General features: G+C 45.9%; 1 protein-coding gene across 1 annotated transcript in view; it reads right to left on the bottom strand.

Annotated features, from left to right (window-relative positions):
- The window catches only part of TENM2 (teneurin transmembrane protein 2), a 550,878-nt gene that overhangs the window by 169,760 nt on the left and 364,753 nt on the right, over positions 1 to 16,365 (bottom strand). The window contains 1 exon segment of the mRNA XM_027771820.1: positions 7,252 to 7,447. Within this exon segment, the coding sequence (XP_027627621.1) occupies positions 7,252 to 7,447 (196 nt within the window).

Raw genomic sequence — 16,365 nt, forward strand, 5'->3', positions numbered from 1 at the left:
CTGCTAACTGAGCACTTGCTATGCACAAGGCACTGTGAAAGGCATTGGAGATATGATAGTAAATAAGATAGATATAGTCCCTGTCCTCCCAGAACTTTCACAGCAATAGAGAACAGAAACCAAAGAGAACTATATTACAAATAAAATAAGTAAAAATTGTGCTAAGTGTTTTGAAGAAAACAGAACACTGAATAGGAGGAATAGGAGCAGGAAACTACTTAGAGAGCATGGTCAAGGAGAGATGCTCTATTCTAAAAAGGTGACACTGAAAAATGAGTTGAAATAAGCAAATTAAGAGCTAGGAGGCTAGATTTACAAGTAACAAGAAGAGCTTATGCAAAGGCCCTGACGCGAAGAAGAGCAGAAGTGACCCCAATGTGGCTAGAAAGTAGTGAACAGGAGAGAGGGACACGAGGTGAGTTTAGAGAGAACAAGATGGGGGACAGGGTGATCCAGGGAGATCTCTGTATGTCACTCGGATGTGTTGAGTTTTATGCTAGTGAGTCCAATGGGGACAAATAGCAAATTTAAACAGAGCAGGGCATTATCCAACTTGCAGTTTTAGAAGTCACTCCTATGGTGAAGTAGGGATTGCTTTTCCTGCTTATCTGGGCCGAGGATTGATTGGTGGGAATAGACATTGCTGAGGCCAAAGCTCCAAACTCTCAAAACTTACATCTTCAGAGACAAAGTTTAAGTGAAGGTCCAGGGAGCCCTTCACCACCGCAGTCCTCTGGAGAAGTGCTGAGGTCTTCACACAGGCTGGACGGCTTTGCCCGAGGTATTTATCCCCATGCCTTGGCCTAGGAAACAATTAGCTCCTGGATGTTTTCTGTGCTTTGCTCAGTCTGGTTTTGGACCACTTCCCCTTTGTTCTTATAATACCCATAACTGCCATTTAAAAATTTTTAAAAATTTATTATTTGTATTGTTACTTATATACTCAATCACTATACATCATTTAGTTTGTAAAGAGATTTTTACACAACGTGATATACGCCACACAGCAGGAGAGCTGAGAGTACTATACACGACATCACCAACAGGCAACAAATCCTATCTGTGTCCCACAAATACCTTACTTCTCCATTTTTCCCCTCGCCCACTCTCCTTCCACTTTGGCCCCAGTGTCCATAACTATTTTCAATGCTTTTATGTTCTCCAGTCTTTCAGTCTCTACCGTAGAATGGAGACAGTCTATGTTAAGGGGAGACATACGTCTCTGTTTCATAGCCTGACTTGCTTCACTCAGCAATAAATCTTCCATGTCCATCCACTTTCTATCAGATTCCAGGGTCTTGTTGTTTTATATGGCTGAACAGTATTCCATAGATACATGAGCCACACTTTTTCAATCCATTCATCTGTCTGTGGATATTTGAGTTGGTTTCAAGTCTTAGCATGAATAATGTTGCAATAAATATAGTTGTGCAGTCGCTTCTCCTACTGAGCGTTCTCTTGTCCTTTGGGTAGATACCCAGGAGTGGAATTGCTAGATCATATGGTAGTTCTACTTGAAGGTCTTTGAGGAACATCCATATTGTTATCCACAGTGGCTGAACAAATTTACAATCTCACCAACAATGTAGGAGAGCTCCCCTTTCACTACATCCCCTCCAGCACTAATGATTTTATTTCTTTTTAATCTTTGCCATTCTGACTGGCATTAGGTGGTATCTCTCTGGTTTTGATCTGTATCTCCCTTATGATGAGGGATGTTGAGCAGTTTTCCTATGCTTTTTGGCTGTTCATATGTCTTCCTTAGAGAGGTGTTTATTCGGCTCATTTTCCCATCTTTTAATTGGGTTAATAATTTCCTTTCAGGTAAGTCACTTGAGTTCTCTGTGTATTCTGGTTATCAGTCCCTTATCTGAGGCATAGTTAACAAAAATTCTCTCCCATTCCGAGGAGTGTCGATTCACACTAATTACTGTGTCCTTTTGCTGTGCAAAAACTTCTTAATCTGATGTAATCCCACCTGTCTATTTTGGGGATTATTGCCTGTGCTTTGGGGGTCTTGCTTAGGTAGTCTTTGCCTATCCCAATGTCTCCCAGAGTTTCCCCAGTGTTTTCTACCAGTAGTTGTATAGTTTGCAGTCTAGGACCTAGATCTTTGATCCACTTGGAGTTGATTTTTGTTAATGGTGACAGGGGTTCAGATTCATCTTTTTGCAGGTAGATACCCAGTTTTTTCAGCACCATTTGCTAAAGAGGTTTTTCTTTTCCCACTGAATTGACTGGTACAGTTTGTCAAAGATCAGTTGGCTATGTTTTGGGGTTTATTTCTGGGGTCTCTGTTCCATTGCTCTTCATGTCTGTTTTTGTGACAATACCATGCTGTTTTGATTATCACAGGTTTGTAATATATTTTGGGGTCAGGAAGAGAGATGGTATCCACTCCATTCTTCTTGGGCAGGATGACTTTGGCAACCTGTGGCCTTTTATGATTCCAGGCAAATTCTATGATTGTCTTTTCTAGATCTGTGAAGAATGTCTCTTGTAATTTTATAGGGATTGCATTAAATATGTAGGTCAGTTTGGGTAGGATTGCCTTTTTGATATTAATTCTCCCAATCCAAAAACATGGGATGTCCTTCTACTTTTTTTGTGTCCTTTTCTATTTCCTTTTTTTTATATTTTCATAGTTTTCTTTATAGAGGTCCTTAACTTCCTTGGTTAGTTTTAGTCGTAGGTATCTTATTCCTATGGTAAATGAGGTTACTTCTTTCAGTTCTGTCTCTGTCTGCTTGTTGTTTGTATATAGAGATGCTATACATTTTTGTAAGTTAATTTTGTATTATGCCACTTTACTGTATGCATTTATTACTTCGGAAAGATTTTGGAGATACTATTGGGTCTTCTATGTATACAATCATGTAATTTATAAACAGAGATTGTAACTGACATTTCATGTATCCATCTTCTCCCATCCAGCTCCCTGAGGAGAACACATCTTGACTGTCCACTGAGCTCACTTTCTTCCTTTCCTTTCTTCTTTTTTTTTTTTTAAGAGCGATGTTTTTGTTATAGTGCACATGCACTCATCAGAGAGACAGAAAATGAAAAATCACTCCCAGGGAGGATGGCCATGCCACAATCCCTTCTCCTCCATTCTCCTCTTGGGATTTTGTGAATGTACACATATGTGCCTGGTGTGAATTTCAAGCTACCAGGTCCAGGACTTGAACTGTGGTCGGCCATGTGGGAATTCAGTGAAGTAATCATTATGCCATCTGCTGGTCCCCCTGAGGTCTTCTCAATGCTTGGTATACGATAGATCCTTGGTAAACAGCTGTCAAAGTGAGTGTATGTGCTCGTGCATGTGTATGCACATGTATGTAAGAAAGTAGAAGAATCCAAAATGGGTAAAAATTGTAATAAAGAGTATTTTTCAGGGCTGGCAAGTGGCATGGTGGTTAAAGGCGCTGGACTCCCACATGGTCAACCACGGTTCAAGTCTCGGACCTGGTGGCTTGCTTTCTCACTTCCTCTCTCTCTCTCTCTGTCTCTCTCTGATCAAACTGGAAAATAATAATGATAATAATAATAATATATAAAATAATTCTTTTTAAAAAAGAGTGTTTTTTCATTTTTTCTAAGGTCCTATAATCTAAACATTTGGACAGTTTTGAGGGAAGTTTACACTGCCTGAAAAAGAGTCCACCTTTTCTAGTTTCCTCTTTCCGACACTCAGTTAAACTGGACTATCTTTTTTATCAACTTGGCTGAAGTTTTCTTGAGGTAAAAACAGCTGGAGATGAGAATAAGTCTAGGAAGCAGGAAGTAGCTCCTATTGAGTTTGCTCTGGGCTTCAGAAATGCCACTGTGTTTTCCTCTGAGATGAAACTCATTTCTGAAAGCAGGCTGTTTCTCTTCAAAACACCTCAAAAGACTTGCCTTTGTCAAAGGTATATTTAGTGTGATCGCTGGTTGACAGCCGTCTAACATTTTCCCTTCTGTTTGCTATCATGGGGGTTTTCGAGCTCCCGCCTGCCCTGATGGAGAATGTCCTGATGATAGGTATGTGTAGGAGAACCTCTGAACCAAATAAAACACTGCTCTTTCCCCTGCACTTCAGGCCAATTACTATCATTGCTCCATCAAGATGTCTGCCCGACTATTAGGCCGATTACCTTTGACTTCTCTTTGAGCTACAGTCCGGGCAGGAGAAATCCTCTCAGGACAATTGCTGTCCCCAGCTCCAACACGTGAGGGAGGGTAATGGCCTGGGGGAAGGGACTCTCACTTCCACGAGCCTTGTCTATGTGGGTAAGGACAGGGAGAGCACAGGTTGGACTGAGAAGCCTTGCTGCTGAGGGAAAAGAAATTCATTTGGCTAGAAACCAGAGCAGTCCAGTGGTTAAGAGCACAGGCTCTAGAAAGTTTGAATCCTGACTTCACCACTTTCTGGCTGCCTGTGACCTGTGTGACACTGTTTAACCGCTCCTGGCTGTAGCTTTGTCAACTGTGAAATGGAGAGAACAGGTGATGGTCCCTACCTCATGTGGCTGCTCTATAGATAGCTGAGCCAGTGGATACGAAAAGCCTTCCACAGGGTTGGCACATAGTTGATGTGCAATAAATGTGCATTTTTAAAAAAGAATGATTGAATTTTATTTATCATTATTACTATTTTTAAATTGCTACAGGGCATGTGTGCTCACCAGAGAGATACAGAAAAAGAGAGAGAGAGAAAGTTGAAAATGAAGCCACCAGGTCCGGGACTCAAACCACAGTCAGCCATGTGGGAGTCCAGAACCTTAACCACCATGCCACCTGCTGGCCTGGTTGCTGTTATTAACCATAGTACCGAGTCCTTGCAGACCCCAGTAATCCAGTTGCCATGCATGTTTTTTTGCTGCCATATGTGTGTCAAGTCTTTTGCGTTTAAACACAAGGTGACAAAAAGGAAGTAATTTCTCATCATGTTCTTAAAGATTAAAAAAAAAAAAAAAACTCAGCTTCTCTAACTAGTTCCTAAGTTTGTTTCTATCATTAGTTTCTTCCTTTTGTGAACTAGTTTGTATCCTTTTACTTTTTTCCCCACTGATGTGTAACCTCATTCTAGGAGTTTCCCCTTTCTTTGGAATGTTTCCCCAGGGACTTTTATCATACAAAGTTACATGACTTTAGAGCAGAGGTTGGGAAACTTTTTCTGAAAAGGGACACACAGTTACTCTTTAGGCTTTGAGGGCCATATGGTCTCTGTTGCAAAAATTCAGCTCTGCTGTTATAGTGGGAAAGCTGCCATAGACAATATGTAAACAGATGAATGTGGCTGTGCTCCAATAAAACTTTATTTGTGAAAACAGGCAATGGGCCAGATTCGGCCCATGGGCTATGGTGTGCCAACTCCTGGTTTAGAGCATTGGCTAGCCCTGAAAGGGCCGAGCTTTCCTTAGCAGAGGGAGTAAGGGTTTATCTCAATCCTATGGTCAACACCAAAACTCCATGTGGTTTTATAACATACTGAAGTCGTAATCACGGATGAATTGCCATCTGAATTTCAGGTTGGCTTATAGAGATCTTACCAGAATCAGGGAGCTCCCTGCCACACACACAGAGAAATTTGTCAGGCTAATAGAGAAGTTCTCAAAATGTGGTCAATGGGAAAACAGCTGTACAGATGTACTTCTAAAACCCTCACTGGCTCTCACTTAGTCAACCGCTATCTCACTTAGTGCACCGCTCCATGCCGGACATGTCCCACATGTCGTGGTACTCGCAATGCCCTTCACTTTGGAGATGTGGCTGTTGATAAAACTGAGGCTCGGGGAAGAAAGTGATCCACCCAGTATGGATGTGGGAGAGAAAATGTGGCCCCTATACTTTATTTCATTTAACCCTCACAGTAGCCCTATTTGCTAGACTGGGGTTAGTTCTGTTGTAGGATGAGGAAACAGAGGTTTATCAAGTCCAGGATTTAATCCTGCATCTATCATGCCTTCCTCCAGGAAGCCACCCTCTCTATGCTTCTCCAGGCAACCTGAGGCCCGCAACTAAAAGATGCTGGGACACGTGGTGTAGTAGGAAGGCAAAGGGCCAGGCCCAGGAGCCCAGCCATTCCACCATTTCCACGTCCTGGGACCTGGAGGGACGCAGCATTCCGAACCTCAGTTTATTCTCCGTGAAATGGATTTAACAATCGACCCTGATTCACAGAGGTTCTGCCCAGGATCAGTGACGAGCGGAAAAGGACTAAAACCTAATGACCAAGTCACTTTGATGAAAAAGCCCTGAGCTTCTCTGAGTGTTAAAATGCTTAGAGTTTGTTATAGAAAACTTTGTGAAATCTTCTCAAGGGAATGTGTGCACACAAAAGAGGAAATTTTGGATAAAACCTCAACTACTCCCTTAAGAGTGAATAAAAAGCAGGGCTAAAACATGCTTAAAAATGACAAGGGCTTAATCAAAGCATTTGGAGATTTACTCACTTGAGAATAAAGAAAAGATTTTTTTTTAAAAGTCTATATCCTTTCCCTTTTTTTAAAAGTTAAAAAAAACTTTTTGTTTTGAGATTTCTTCATTTTTTAGAGAAATTCTGACCACATGTGAATGGTAAGCATTTACTGTTTCTGCTACACATGTAGGGATTTATATATTTCTAAATTTTATTATTATTTTGTTTTAAGGTTTTTGCCATAGGGTACATGTGCTTGCTGCAAAGAGACAGAGATAGACAGTGAGCTAGGGCTAGCCCCCAGGGGGATAGCCAAGCCACAACCCCTTCTTCTCCATTCCTTCTCAGGATTTTGGACATGCACACACATGTACCCAGCATGAGTTTCAAGCTGCTGGGTCCAGGACACGAACCGTGTTCAGCCATGTGGGAATCTAGCACCTCAGCCATCGTGCCACCTGCTGGCCCCTAAACTTTATTTCATTTAACCCTCACGCCAGCCCTATCAGCTAGACTGCTGTTACTTCTGTTGTAGTATGAGGAAACAGAGATGAATAAAATCCAGTGATTCGCTCGGGTTGTGTAGTCAGGACTTGGTCCAGCCAGCCTGACCCTAGCTCCTAGCCACGACTGAATCCTGGGGACTAAAGGTGGCTTTTAGGGGGTGTAAGCAGCCTTCTTGTTTCGATCAGAGTGAGTTTTGGGTGGATGATCCTAGGAGCCCTAAATGAAGGCTTCTGGCTTGGATTCATCTGCAGTAGGAACTACCTTGAAAGATGTGCCTTCTCAGAGAAGCCCAGCACAGCCTCTTCTCCCCTGCCCGCCTGCCATCTCGGAGACCCCACACCTACCTAAGACCACAGTGTTGAAGGAGACCATCTCTTTGTCTTTGCCATCATTGTAGAAGGCCAGGTGCCACAGGCCCACGTCCAGGTACTGCACGAACACGGCTTCGTTCTGAACCAGGGTCTGTATACTCCGGCGTTCTCTGGGCGACTCCACCACGCTCCACTTCTCCTTCCCGTCCAGACGCTCCATGAAGTCATACTAGGAAAAGCAGAGGGGGTGCCGTGTGTCAAACAGGGTACAGACAGTCCATGATGAGCCCTCCCCTCCCCCGTCAGCTAACTGAGCAGCACTTTTCAGTCCATCCGACTAGAAGCTCATTTGGTCAAACAAAAGCCACAACGGCTGTAACGGTAACAATGAACACTGGATTATGCTTATAATTTTTGCAACTAGTTTTATTATGATAGACCATGTCTCTTATCTGCAAGTCTGAAATCCCAAAATCTTTAACTCCATGTTTTTTTTTCTTTGTGTGTGCATGTGCGTGTGTGAGGTGTGAACTGGTGCTCCTGTCTCCACTGGGGTATTATGTAATACACAGGTCCTGCCACTCCTGCCAACTCTCACTTTCCCCTGATTGAGTTCCAAATGCATCGGGCTCCCCAGGAGTTCCAGATGTGGAAGTGCAGACCCATGTGACCAGCTCTCATTCACTGTAACCTACTAGTAGGGGATGGGACAGCAGAGTGGCTAAGATGAAGACCAGGGCCCCAGGCTGCCTCAGAAAGAATCCTAGCTGTGACACTGAGTAGCTCTCCCTGTCCGTGCCTCAGTTTCCCCATCTTTAAACCTGTGACAATCAGAGTACTTATATTAGAGGACTGTTGGGAGGATTCAGACATGGAGACTGGTATCTGGCGCACAGTGAAGACAAAGTACACATTAGCTATAGTCATCGCAGTTCCATCCAAGTCTTCAGAAAACCCTATCGTTGTATCCATATTTTACAGAGACAAAAACTGTGGCTCAGAGAAGTCAAGCAACTTGCCCAAAGTCACACAGCCCCTAAGTAGCCAAGCACGATTTTGGCTACTGGTCTGTTCAGCTGCAATGTCTGTGCCGTCATGGTGCCGGGTGTCTAATAAACCGACAATGAAATATTAACCTCTATTTCAATGGGAATCTGGTTTAGACCTGGAAGTGACGAGTGAGAGGCAGAATGGGCACGTAGGGGGACCAGGCATGGCGAAGGGTTTGGAGAGTGTGAATGTGATGCAAGACAGGCTATGCAGAGTACCAGGGGAAATACTGTGGGGGGCAGGTAGGAGCCACGTGATCAAAGAGGGGTCTGGAGGCGTTCATGTTTGCGGGCAGGATGTAGTCATTCTAAAGGGGAGAACGAGAGCAAGCAGGAAGATCAGTTAGAAAGTGATGGCAGAAGCCAAGTGTGAGGGGACAGGGTTTAATGGGAACAGTGAGTAAGAGGAGGAAGGTTCTGAGGAACATTTCTGAGGAGGAGAAGACAGGGCTCGACCATGGGATAAAAAAGGAGGATGAAAGTGAAGGTAGAGAAGACAATGTTTTTTACTCGCTGACAGGAAAAATCAATCAAATCCCAGCAGAAATGGGCTAATCTTGTGAACTCTTAAAATCACTGCATAGAAAAGTCATTTGCACTCTGATTTCCAGAGAGCATAGGAAGTGTAGGTCTTCCACAGATACAAACCATCACTATGGGGGACCAACAGGTGGCATGGTAGTTAAGACGCTGGACACTCCCACATGGCTGACCACGGTTCGAGTCCCAGACCTGGTGGCTTTCTCTCTCTCTCTGCCTCTCTCTGGTCAAATTAAAATGAATAAGTGAATAAATAAAATTAAATAATTCTTAAAAAAAACCCCTATCACTATGGGGCTAAACTGTCTCTACATTTTCCCTTCCATAAACAAGGTTTCCATAGGTTATGGACATCAACTATCACCCCTTCCATGAACTTCAGAGAATAAAGCTCTAGGAATATCCTATGAGATTTCCTTATCATTAGGGTTGTCAGTGTTTCCATTTCAAATGTGATCACTGAAAACAAAAGACTAAAATCTTTTATTTTTCAAAGATCAATCAATCAATCAATCAATCATCTATCTTCAATTTGACCAGAGAGAAACACAGAAAGGGAGAGGGAGAAAGCAAGCCACTAAGTCTGGGATTTGAACCATGGTCGTCCATGTGGGAATCCAGTGCCTTAACCACCACACCGCCTGCTGACCCCAAGCCTTTGCCATTAGACAAACCTGGGTTTGAATTCTGACCTTCCTTTTGGTTTCCGTACTGGGAAGTCGTAGCACCTAACTGTCAAGGATGTTATGAGGATGGTAAGAGGTAATACTTCGAGCAATGCCTGGAAACTAATATAGCCATTTTCCAAAAGGACCTCATAACAATAAGTCACTGGTTTACGAAGCTCAGGATCTTAAAAGAGAAATATATGGTTCTAGTTTTTCATGCAGGGAGCTAGAGATGGCCACTGCATAGGAAGTAGACACGTTCCCATCTCAGAAAATGAGTATCTGTGTTTAGCGTCCCTCTCCCCACATCCCATTGGTCACAGCTGTCTTTATGGGCTAAAATAAATGATTTGAAGTGATATGACAAACCGATGCTGCTTTCAGAGACCTTTGTAACCAAAGCATTTGTTCCTTAGCAACCCCGCAAATGTCCGACCACAAAGACCCATGTCTACAAATCGCTGTCAGCCGGAGGAATGACCATAACTTCCTTGGTGCCGAGGTGAGAAGAATATACTTCATTTGGGGTCCCAGTTATCACCCCCATGAGGACGAGTTTGGGGAAGGTGATTACTTGTGTGGGGCCATTGCTCATTACTAATTTGGATATCAGTCATCTCACAGTGAACCGGCTGTCCAGGCGAGGGACACAGAAACGGCTCAGGACCAGTGGCAGTATTTGCTGTCCAACCAATCAAATTACTCCGGTAAAAGGCATTTTTCAGAGGACATCTCTTTTGACGTGCTCCCCAGAGACCCTCTGCAGAAGCGTGGAGGGCAGTTTTCATGTGAGGAAGAATGTGCTAGCCAGGGGCTCTGAGCTAAGGTATTAGGACATATCGGGAGGATATGACATGGCCTCGGATGTGTCTCAACCCCATTCCTTTTTTGTGTTTTGTCTTTTTCAAAGCACTTACCAGCCTCTAAATGAATATAATTTGTTTTTATACCTATCGCTGGTCTCCTCGGGAGAATGTAACCGCCAAGAGGGCAGAGGCCTTATCTGTGGGTAGGGGGAGTGGTTCAGAGTCAGGCCATTAGAGCTAGCCTGTCTGGCTGGAAGCCTAGCTCTGTCACTGATTTCCTGTGATACTACACAAGCTGCTTAAGTCCCTGTGTCTCAGTCTCGTCATCTTTAAAATGGGGGTCATAGTAGGGCCCATATCAAAACATTCTTGTAAGGACTAAATGAGTCAGTACACGCAAAGGCTTAGAAGACTACGTACAGCTTGGACAACTCTAATCCCAAAACATGAAATGCAAAATGGCTTCAAATCTAAAGCTTTTGGAGTGTCAACATGATTTCATACCTGGCTCCATGTGACGGGTTGCAGGAAGTGGGGGGGGGCAGTAGCACATGGGCTCACATGGGGAAGGTCCTGGGCTTACATCCTGGGACCTCTCTAAGCAAGCTGAATGTACACACATGTGCCCAAGATCAGGGCCAGCTGAAACTGGGTTGGACTGCAGCATAAAATCCTCTGGACTGCCTTGCCCATCCTCTCTCTCCTTGTCACATTGAAAAAATACATAAACTTTAGACTTGGGATCCCTCCCCAAGATATCTCATTATATATATGCAAATCCAAAAAAAAAAAATCCCAAATCTGAAACATTTCTGTTCCCAAGCATTTTGGGTAAGAGATACTCAACCTGTACTTCGTATACGATAACCGTATCTAAAAACTTCAGCTCTCAGTATAATGCACTGTTGTTATCGAATTCACCTGGCATAGTATCTGATCCATAAATATTTGTTAACTAGCAGGTGAATAAAATACTAAATTTGTAGATGAATTCAATTCCGTTTGAAGTACACCGGAACATATTGAAAGTGTTTTCTCCAATAATCACTTCGTCTGCCTTGCCTTGCCTTGTTCTTTCCTGAATGGGAGACAAAGAGGCAGAGCCATGGACCACTCTGTGCGGTGTGACGTGATGGGGTGCTGGGAGGTGTTTGCAAGTTCTTATGTAACATCAAAAACTGACAGCTCGTTTTGCGAGGCCTTTATAACTTTGCCTTTCCATTCTCAATGCAACGATATGAACACCTGCTTTCTTTCTTTGTACTTTCTTGGCTTCTTCTCTCATCTTCCCCCCTTTGACACTGTCCCTTAGGGAGCTCGTAGTAGAGATTGCTAGTCATTGCCCACATGGGGATCTCACTTGTCCCAAGCTTCCTTGCAGCTGGGGAGGAGCATGGGTCAGTTCTGGCTTTGCCTTGCCCTCAGTGTCCTGTGTAATCTTTCACGTTCCTCCCTGCCCCGGAAGGAACCAGGGCACTCTTAAAGCCCAAGATGGTGGGGCCACAAGTAAGAGTGGCTTGGATCCTAGAACTGGCCCTTGGAAGAGGGCCTGAAATTGTGGTCATGAACCATCAATAAACGCTTACTAAATTAAGCCACTGAAATGCTGGGATTTATTACTTTAGCCCAGGGTTTGCAGGTTTCTTGACTTCATGCCTCTTTTCTTTTTCAGTTCGCTCCCCAGAATCACACCAAGTTCCACATATTTTCCATTTCTTATAGGGAGGAGATCACCCAAGAAAAAATGGCTTGTGTTGGTCAAGTTCCGACTCTGTCAGGCGCAAGGAGTCTATTTCCCTTAGCTCAGGAGTGTGCCAGGTTATACCTCTCGGCCCTCCTTACAGTGTCCGAAGCCTCTGAGTGGAATACGTGGTGAACTTGGTCACAGGTTCCCACAGATCCAATGGCATCATGCAGCACCATTCGCTGCCACTTGAACTTAGGGGAGGATGGAGGATGGACCAACGAGCCAAACGTGGAGCCTGCCTTCCAGGAGCCAGTGCAAGCCGGTTTGCAGGAGGCCATCTGGTCCGGGGGTGGGGAGGGTCTCCTCTCCTGATTCCTAGACTGCCGTCTGGCCGGTTTGCTTGGCAGACTGGCTGACACAAGGAGGAGGGCACTTTCCAAAAGCCCAGGCCCTGGCCAGAGTTTCCTTTTCATGCCCCTGCACCGAGAATTGATAACTCAGGCCTGGAACCAAGGATATCTAACACTTGGTTCCTAAACTTTAGACTTGGGGTCCCCCCCCCAGATATCTCATTTTATATATGCAAAACCCAAAAAAAAAAAAATCCCAAATCTGAAACATTTCTGTTCCCAAGCATTTTGGGTAAGAGATACTCAACCTGTACTTCGTATACGATAACCGTATCTAAAAACTTCAGCTCTCAGTATAATGCACTGTTGTTATCGAATTCACCTGGCATAGTATCTGATCCATAAATATTTGTTAACTAGCAGGTGAATAAAATACTAAATTTGTAGATGAATTCCGTTTAAAACGAAGTACACCGGAACATATTGAAAGTGTTTTCTCCAATAATCACTTCGTCTGCCTTGCCTTCTGATGTTCTTTCCTGAATGGGAGACAAAGAGGCAGAGCCATGGACCACTCTGTGCGGTGTGACGTGATGGGGTGCTGGGAGGTGTTTGCAAGTTCTTATGTAACATCAAAAACTGACAGCTCGTTTTGCGAGGCCTTTATAACTTTGCCTTTCCATTCTCAATGCAACGATATGAACACCTGCTTTCTTTCTTTGTACTTTCTTGGCTTCTTCTCTCATCTTCCCTCCTTTGACACTGTCCCTTAGGGAGCTCGTAGTAGAGATTGCTAGTCATTGCCCACATGGGGATCTCACTTGTCCCAAGCTTCCTTGCAGCTGGGGAGGAGCATGGGTCAGTTCTGGCTTTGCCTTGCCCTCAGTGTCCTGTGTAATCTTTCACGTTCCTCCCTGCCCCGGAAGGAACCAGGGCACTCTTAAAGCCCAAGATGGTGGGGCCACAAGTAAGAGTGGCTTGGATCCTAGAACTGGCCCTTGGAAGAGGGCCTGAAATTGTGGTCATGAACCATCAATAAACGCTTACTAAATTAAGCCACTGAAATGCTGGGATTTATTACTTTAGCCCAGGGTTTGCAGGTTTCTTGACTTCATGCCTCTTTTCTTTTTCAGTTCGCTCCCCAGAATCACACCAAGTTCCACATATTTTCCATTTCTTATAGGGAGGAGATCACCCAAGAAAAAATGGCTTGTGTTGGTCAAGTTCCGACTCTGTCAGGCGCAAGGAGTCTATTTCCCTTAGCTCAGGAGTGTGCCAGGTTATACCTCTCGGCCCTCCTTACAGTGTCCGAAGCCTCTGAGTGGAATACGTGGTGAACTTGGTCACAGGTTCCCACAGATCCAATGGCATCATGCAGCACCATTCGCTGCCACTTGAACTTAGGGGAGGATGGAGGATGGACCAACGAGCCAAACGTGGAGCCTGCCTTCCAGGAGCCAGTGCAAGCCGGTTTGCAGGAGGCCATCTGGTCCGGGGGTGGGGAGGGTCTCCTCTCCTGATTCCTAGACTGCCGTCTGGCCGGTTTGCTTGGCAGACTGGCTGACACAAGGAGGAGGGCACTTTCCAAAAGCCCAGGCCCTGGCCAGAGTTTCCTTTTCATGCCCCTGCACCGAGAATTGATAACTCAGGCCTGGAACCAAGGATATCTAACACTTGGTTCCAAGACCTGGACCCAGGGACACTGTGGAGACCTTGCTGTGCTGGAGCAACTATGAAGGCTGCTCCAGGGCACATCCGATCTAAGAGGGCCCCAGAAGTCCTGGAAGAGGGCTGGGAGGTGCGTGACTGCATCCCTGCAGAAGGAGGGTCTGTGCTGGCGGCTGTGGGAGGAAGTTCGTTTCCCAGGGCAGCCTGTGTCTCTTGTAGCTGTCCTGAGGGTGACAGTACAGTGACCCAAAATAAACATTCCTCCTCCCCCTCCAAAGTGCTCCTTTTTTTCTGGCCTTTGAAAAATCATCCCTTCTGCCTGGAGCGTGAGGGCTGTGTTTGTCATCAGTCATATCCAACGGCGCCATGAAAATGCAACTTTTGCGAGAGCTCGAGAGGCAAAGAAATAAACTACAGCAAATATTTGGCTGATCCAATTATCAATCTCCCCACTTCTGGGCAGAGGCGGAGGAGGAGTGGTAATTAAGATAACGGCGCGGTTTCCAGAGGAGCTGGAGAAGAGCAGCAGAGGCTGGACCGCTGTGTGGGGCCTGTCGCTTTCCCAGCAGGGAAGGAGGCCACAGCAGGGAGCCCGCAGCCCAGAGGTGCTTCTGGAAGCCACCCCTGCCAAAGCGGGCAAGGTTAAAGACAAGCTCATTGCCCTTTAGAAGGAGGTTATTACAGGTCCAAGACCCTGGGAAAGGGGGAGGCAAAATAACCCTATAGCTATTTGGAACATCTGTTCGCCGAGGGTCGACGGGAACAGAAAAGCCATAAATCCTCTGGCTCCCGGAGGCAGCTTCCGGCCTCCACTGCTGACGTCGATTCCACCTCTGATGGCCGCCAACTCAGCAGCGGGTGGGATTGCGAGGGACCAGGTGCGTGCAGGAAGGTTGCTTGAAGCCCCTTGACCGCAGGGTCTCTGGTTGCATCAGCGATGGCAGGACTGATGTGGCGGTAGTAGGTCACTCGGGAGGCCTCGTTCATCAATTTGTGCATCCAGCCAGGACCGTGGCACAGTTCACCAGGCTGCAACCTCATCAAAGCACAGCACATGGCTCTGCTCTCTCCTCTCCGAGGTCGGAGGGCTGCAGGAGGGGTGGAGGACGACAGTGGAGCTGGGGTGAGGTGGGGGTAGGGTTTGTGGGCATGGCCTTTCTGCTTGGTTCTGACGCCTCTGCCCAGGTCCTGCCCACAGTGTCCGAGTCACTTAACTAGAAGTGATGGGCCCAGTTGCAGGCACTGTTCGGGCCACTGTGAGAACGAGTTCTGCAGTTGCTGGGGAGGAAGCAGCATCTGTTTTTCCAGATCGTGACAACTCATGGCACGGGCTCCACAGGTGGGACTGGAGCAGATGGAGGACAGAGAAGAGCCAAACAGGTTCCTTGACATCAGGAGCCAGGGCCCAGCCACAGGGGAGCGGCAGAAGCAGCCACCCCTCAATGCCAGAGCTCTATGGGAGATGAGGGTCCAGTTCCTGCTGGACTTGTGCATGCCAGGAACATGACCCTGGTGGGCTGGGAAGGCTGGACGGGCCACTACCCTGTAAGACCCTATGGAGAGCGTCTTTATCTCTTCTGGTTCTTTCTCTCTACATACTCTCGTAGCAGTGGAAAAAGTAATCATCAAAGTAAGACAGACCTTCCTTTGTCCAGCTCACGCTGCATGCCAGGCTCGATGGCAAAAGCTGACGTGTGTGACCTCATTTCATCTTCCCAGGAATTTGGTTCTGTCCCCATTTCCCAGGAGAGAGCGATGGCTGGTAGAGAAGTCGCAGAACACATCCAGGACACCGAGTAAGGTTAGGGCCAGCACTGACTTGTATCGGATTTGCATGAGTTGTAGCAACTACGGAGGTTGCCCCAGTTTTCCAAGCGTCTGGCAGCAGATGCCAGCCTATCTGGTGGTTGGCCTGGTGCAAGTCCCCTCCAGATGTCACTGAACAGAGGAGGAAGAAAGAGCTCAGCCGTGCTCCGGGCTGACGGGCAGGGAGGTTGGCTACCTGGGGACAAGGAGACATCTCACTGGAGCCAGCAGTAAAGGATGCTGGGAAATGGCTACACTGCTTTACTGGGTGCGGGCCGTACCTGCTCTGCAAGCTTCTTTGGGAACCAGCCTCTTTCAAACTCTCCAGACACCTCTCTCCCCAAGTTCCTGCCATGCGGCTCTTCTCTGTGTTACAGGAACACGCCAGCTCATCCGACCTCAGGGCCTTTGCACCAGCCATCCTCTGTCTTGTTTGTCCTTTGTCTGTAGCTTCTTGACAATCCTGCTTTCCCCTAAACATTATGACCTCAGAAAGGGCTTTCCTGATCACTTGTTCTACTGGGTTGTCAGAAAAGTCATGATGTATCTTTGCATAGAAAAACACATAATGAC

This window comes from Tupaia chinensis, unplaced genomic scaffold, assembly GCF_000334495.1.
Source record: "Tupaia chinensis unplaced genomic scaffold, TupChi_1.0 Scaffold000234_1, whole genome shotgun sequence".
In the NCBI taxonomy this organism is placed as follows: domain Eukaryota; kingdom Metazoa; phylum Chordata; class Mammalia; order Scandentia; family Tupaiidae; genus Tupaia; species Tupaia belangeri.